The 4,870-nt window shown below is 43.8% G+C and overlaps 1 protein-coding gene across 1 annotated transcript; it reads right to left on the bottom strand.

Annotated features, from left to right (window-relative positions):
- Window positions 1-238: 238 nt before the first annotated feature.
- DUSP13A (dual specificity phosphatase 13A) lies at window positions 239-2,809 on the bottom strand. Its single transcript, XM_021549226.3, has 3 exons — window positions 2,573-2,809; window positions 2,070-2,287; window positions 239-1,031 (listed from the first exon to the last, which is right to left on the bottom strand). Exons 1-3 carry the CDS (start codon window positions 2,731-2,733, stop codon window positions 832-834), a joined length of 579 nt encoding a protein of 192 aa, XP_021404901.2. The 5' UTR covers window positions 2,734-2,809; the 3' UTR covers window positions 239-831.
- Between the last annotated feature and the right edge of the window lie 2,061 nt (window positions 2,810-4,870).

Genomic DNA, 4,870 nt, shown 5'->3' with positions numbered 1-4,870 from the left:
TTGTATCAATTAGGCCAAGTCAATGATGTAAGCTAAATGTCTACCTGATATTAAACCATGGTGATACAAAGCCACTGACACAGAACTGATTTGGGATAATCTGGAGGGCAAACAAACTGATGAGTCCAACTTACAAAAGGCTTTGAAGACCTAACAAATTTTTTTAATGTCCTCAATACATTATCTTTTTGAAAACATATTTAACAAGAAAGTAAACTCGGGGTTTGCTGACCCAAGATGCAGAAGTATCATAAACATTTATTCTGATGGTGTGGGTCTTGTGGCTGACACAGCTTTTTGTAACACCATAATATTTAGCAGGGCAGCAAAAGAGGAGCATTTCTGTAGGAGTGCCTGGGCTCTCAAGAAACTGCCCTTGTCAGATCATTGCCCGGGAGCACAAAATTTTTCTTAGGAGAACATGCATGTGAGAACTGTAACCAAACTGAGAAAGTTTATGTTACACTTCCAAGCAAAGGGGACTCAAACATCCTTTACAGCTAGATGCAAATATTGAACTTGCCTCTGGCACGAGCAGAAATGAGGGACAAACTTGGTCTGTCTTAACCACTTCAGTGCAGTCATCCAATAACACCACTCAAGGCACAGCAGTTCCACTCTGTGCAGTGGTTATAGAGTGCTGCTGTTGGCTGTTCTGGATTTGGAGGGACTGAGCTATAAGAATTAATCCATTTACCATTCTGTTGGCCTTTTATGTCAATGCATAATTGTCTTCATTTTTGTAATGTGCACAGATCATGGGAAGTTGTATATGCACCACGGCTCTGCAGGGTGGAGCTGAGTGAAGTGAATGTAGATAGGGCTGCTGGTTCAGCAGTCCTTCCTTTGCCGGAGCTGAACATCCAGGTTTCGCAGGTGCTTCAGAAAACCACGATTGGGTGAAATCCATCTATGCTCCTTCACTGTCTTGATGGCTTCAACTAATGGCAGGTGGTGATTTATCATGAGATATGCTAGGACTAGAGAAGCTGATCTGCTTACTCCAACTGCACAATGTACCAATATTTTGGCTGGTAAAAAAAAAAAAAAAAAAAAAAGAAAAAAATACGACCATCAAGATAAGCAGTACAGTGGATGAAGTTTAATATAAATGTTTTTCTTAGTCTTCTGATAGATCACGTGAACTGCTAACAGTTAAATCTAATTTGCCATTGTTACAGTCACTTGTATGAGAAATGCCATGAGATCCAAAATTGATCTCAGAAACACTGGTAAATCAAAGAAAACCCCTTTAGAGTAATAAAGCTGTTCTGTTTTGAGCATGAGGAAAAGAAGACACATTAGCTTCAGCAGGCTGGCTTATGCAAGGAAGAATGCTAAAATCTAGCTTGAATGGATGGCACAGACACATTAGCCATCAAGAAAAATGACTGGCCTAGTACTATTGCATAGTAAGGCAATTTGATGCAACTGTAGTTCTATTTTGAAGTCAGAACTTGTGATGCAGCGACAGCTCTATGAATGCCAGTTTACTCATGCTAAGAAATGGTCTTTTATGTAAAACAGGTTAATTAGTATTTTATTGCACCACTGCCAAGAAGCTCAGTTTCTTGTGGAACTCACTGTAAATCTCCTTGGGTAAAAGTAAATCTGCTTTTTGGAGGCACAGCCTTGCAGTCCCTGTTCATGCAAGAAACTCATCTGCAATATATTAACCTCTTCATACAGCTGGTGATTGCAGAAATCAGGATATTAGTCTTTTTATTGATTTTTTTTTCTTGCAATAAAACAGTCTCAAAAGAGGGTGCCCATTTCCAATGCATGTTTTTGCTTCTCCCCTTTTGAATGAGCCTTACCTTCCAAATAATTTTCTCTCTCCTCCCCAGGCTCTCTCCTGTATGATTCATCTGTTTTGTCACATCAGCTCTTTGGGGCCTAGAGCTACACCCACATACACAGCACTCCCTTCTCCTGCCACCCACCGTGCAGGTGACCAGCACCTGGCAGGACACCATGTAGTGACTTGTCCACCACTGAGCTTTGTGAAGCTGACCTGTTATGTGAGGCTGCTGACTCCCATCAAAATGTGACCAACAATAATTACATACCTCCTGGCGTGTTCAAGGCATTGTGGATAAATTGTGCAGCAGAGAAAAAGAACTGGCTGATATCAAAGCTTGGCAGGTCATGGGCTGGTACACCATAATAATCAATGGTTGCTCCATAAAAGTCCTGCCCTCCGTGGCTGTATGATGTGCCATGGGCAGCATTTAAAACATGGGTCACACCCATCTTCCACAAAACAAATCTATTGTGTGCTGTTACTCTAAGGAAAAGACAAAGACAAATGAAGATGGGCGCAATGATATTCACAGAACACAAGCACTGAGACTTGCATCCCCCAAACCACTGCTGGAGCATCAGCCCATGCATTGATTCTAAGGGCTAATCGAGAAGGGAATACCAGCTTTGTCATAATTTTATCTCGGAAATCGTGCTGTCTGCAGCGTAAACGACAGCAATTAGCAAAACTATGAGCTGTCTAAAGCCGCACCCATGAAGCATACTAACAGAACGTATGGCATAGGCGCGTCCATAAATCTGTACTTACAGGTCCCCTAAGAAGAGATTAGGCCATACTTCATCAACGTGATTGCAAGAGGGCCGCCCAGTGTTGAGGAGCTGCTCGATCTCCTTGAGGGAAGGGGCGTCCTCCGGACATGTCCCAGCGCCTTCAGGGTCCGGGGTGTCCGGCGCCGCTGTCCCGGACATGCTGAGCTCGGGGAGCGGCCGCCGGCCGGAGGAGCGGCGCGGGGCGCTGCCAGCGCCGCTCGGGGCCGCGGAGCGCTGGGGCTGGGGCCGGGCGGCCGGCGTGCCCGCGCCAGGGCTGGCCGCTCGCCTCTGCACTGCCCCGGCCGCCACAGCCGCTCCAAACAGACCAGGTCCCGGTCTGGGCATTGCCGGACCCTTACTGGTCCGGTCTGCCTCTCGGGGCTCGTCTCCGGAGCCGCGCTGCTCTGCCCCACAGCAGCCTCGGTGCCGGGACGTCAGTCACATGTGACACAGCCCCCTGCCCGCAGGACACGCACTGACACTGGCTCTGACTGTCCCCAGCCGTGTCTTCGACACAGCCGTGGCACTCAGCGAGATCTGGGTATTCATCGCTAGCAATTAAAGCATGATAAAGGAAAAATAGCAATATGTCCCAGTAACAATTGTCCATCATTTAGTCTGAGCTGCAAGGGTCAGAAATGCACCAGCGGGTCCTACCAACACGGTCACCAGGAGGTTAAACACCAAGTGGATGATGATGATGATGCCTTGCCTGTCACTGATAATCTAAGGAGATTTATTTGTTGGAGGTACTGTTTTTCACAAAGTGAAATTATCTCACATAACTGTATTTTATATTTTTAATATTTTTTTATTGCAGTCCTTCACTGGGTTAATACGGTACACCTGCCACATATTGCGTGATACCTTCTTCTGTTGAAAAGAGACCAAAAGCCAAGAGCATAATGGTTCTTAGGTGAAACTTGTAAGCTGCTGAGTTAGTTTATATAGGAAGGTCTGGTGAGCCATAAATTTGAGACCCACAATATCAAATTGTAGTATTAGTGGGTCTTTTCAAGTATAGCAGTGCCTGTGCTTCTGCAGAATGGCTCCTAGCAGGGGGCTGCAAAATTGTCAGTTGTGGAGTTACAAGGCAGAACTAAAGAAATGGTGATGCTTTTCCTCTGTAAGGCTGGCAATCCAGGAGAGAAGGTGACCCAAGGGGAGAAGCTTATTGCTAAGAGTTTCCCCTGTAGAAAGAAAGGTCATGAATAGAAGGAACTCTTGGTCAGGTTGAATATATCAATATGCACTGATATACTATGATGAATTTGCTTTATTTTAACAAGAGTCATATAATGGAAATTCCAAGATGTGTATTAAAGTCTGGACTAATTGTCTGGTATTAGAAGTACTCAATGGGAGATCATCATAATATAATGCAATAGTTTTCCAGCATCATATGCAACAAGGGAAAAGTGACTTTGTATAGAATATTTTGTGAAGAAGAAATTACTTATGTTCTGTGGTATTTAGGGAAGAAACTGTTTAAAAGCTTCTGGTATACAAAGAGACTTGTTACTTCCCACTGCCATATACATTCTGACCTAAAATAATGAATGAGGGGAAGTAACAGCACTTCAGTGCTTATTTAGAGTGTGTAGGACAGGCAGCCAGGCTCTGCTGTGGGTGTGGCAACCAGCTGGCCAAACCCACCAGAGGAGAGGACTGGAAAAATGGCTAAAGTTGTATTTCAAGCACTATGTATATGCTCTTCATACATTAGGTTGTTTTTCTGGTTTGTTCTTGGGTTTGTTGTTGTTGTTTCAGTAAACTAGTGCACTTTAAGCTGATTAATGTATGCCCATGAATCAGGAAAATTAACTGACTGAGCAGGTTAAGCTGTTCAATTTAGTTTACTTTGCTCAGGTTTCTGGGTGGAGACTCAAGGTGAGGCTTTACTATCAGTTTTTTTATAAATGTAACCCCAACCAATTTGTTCCTAATCAAGTTCGGTGAAAAAGGTGAAACTCATGGTTAAGTCTACCCTTTTCAGCTGTAAAACTTTTATTGGTCTCTCCACCAAGTGCAATGACTAAAAAATTCACGAATTGCAATGACTAAGAATTCAAAGTTCATCTGTGGTACGAAAGGTGACAAACAGAACAACGCGAACTCCAGAAAAGTGATCCCCAAGTCCTCTGTGCCTCGAACATATGTATGCATAACTTCAAAACTCTGTCATTCTACAACGAACATCTTCTAAACATTTAACAGTCTGCAAATGTGGCTTTGGTAAAGCTGTGTCACTTACCTTTCTTAGCCAGAAGTTGCCTTTGAAACAGACAGGAGGCAG

This window comes from Lonchura striata, chromosome 6, assembly GCF_050655825.1.
Source record: "Lonchura striata isolate lonStrDom1 chromosome 6, ASM5065582v1, whole genome shotgun sequence".
Taxonomy (NCBI): Eukaryota; Metazoa; Chordata; class Aves; order Passeriformes; family Estrildidae; genus Lonchura; species Lonchura striata.
Note: the sequence above shows the minus strand (reverse complement) of the source record. Positions and strands in the feature narration are given on the sequence as shown.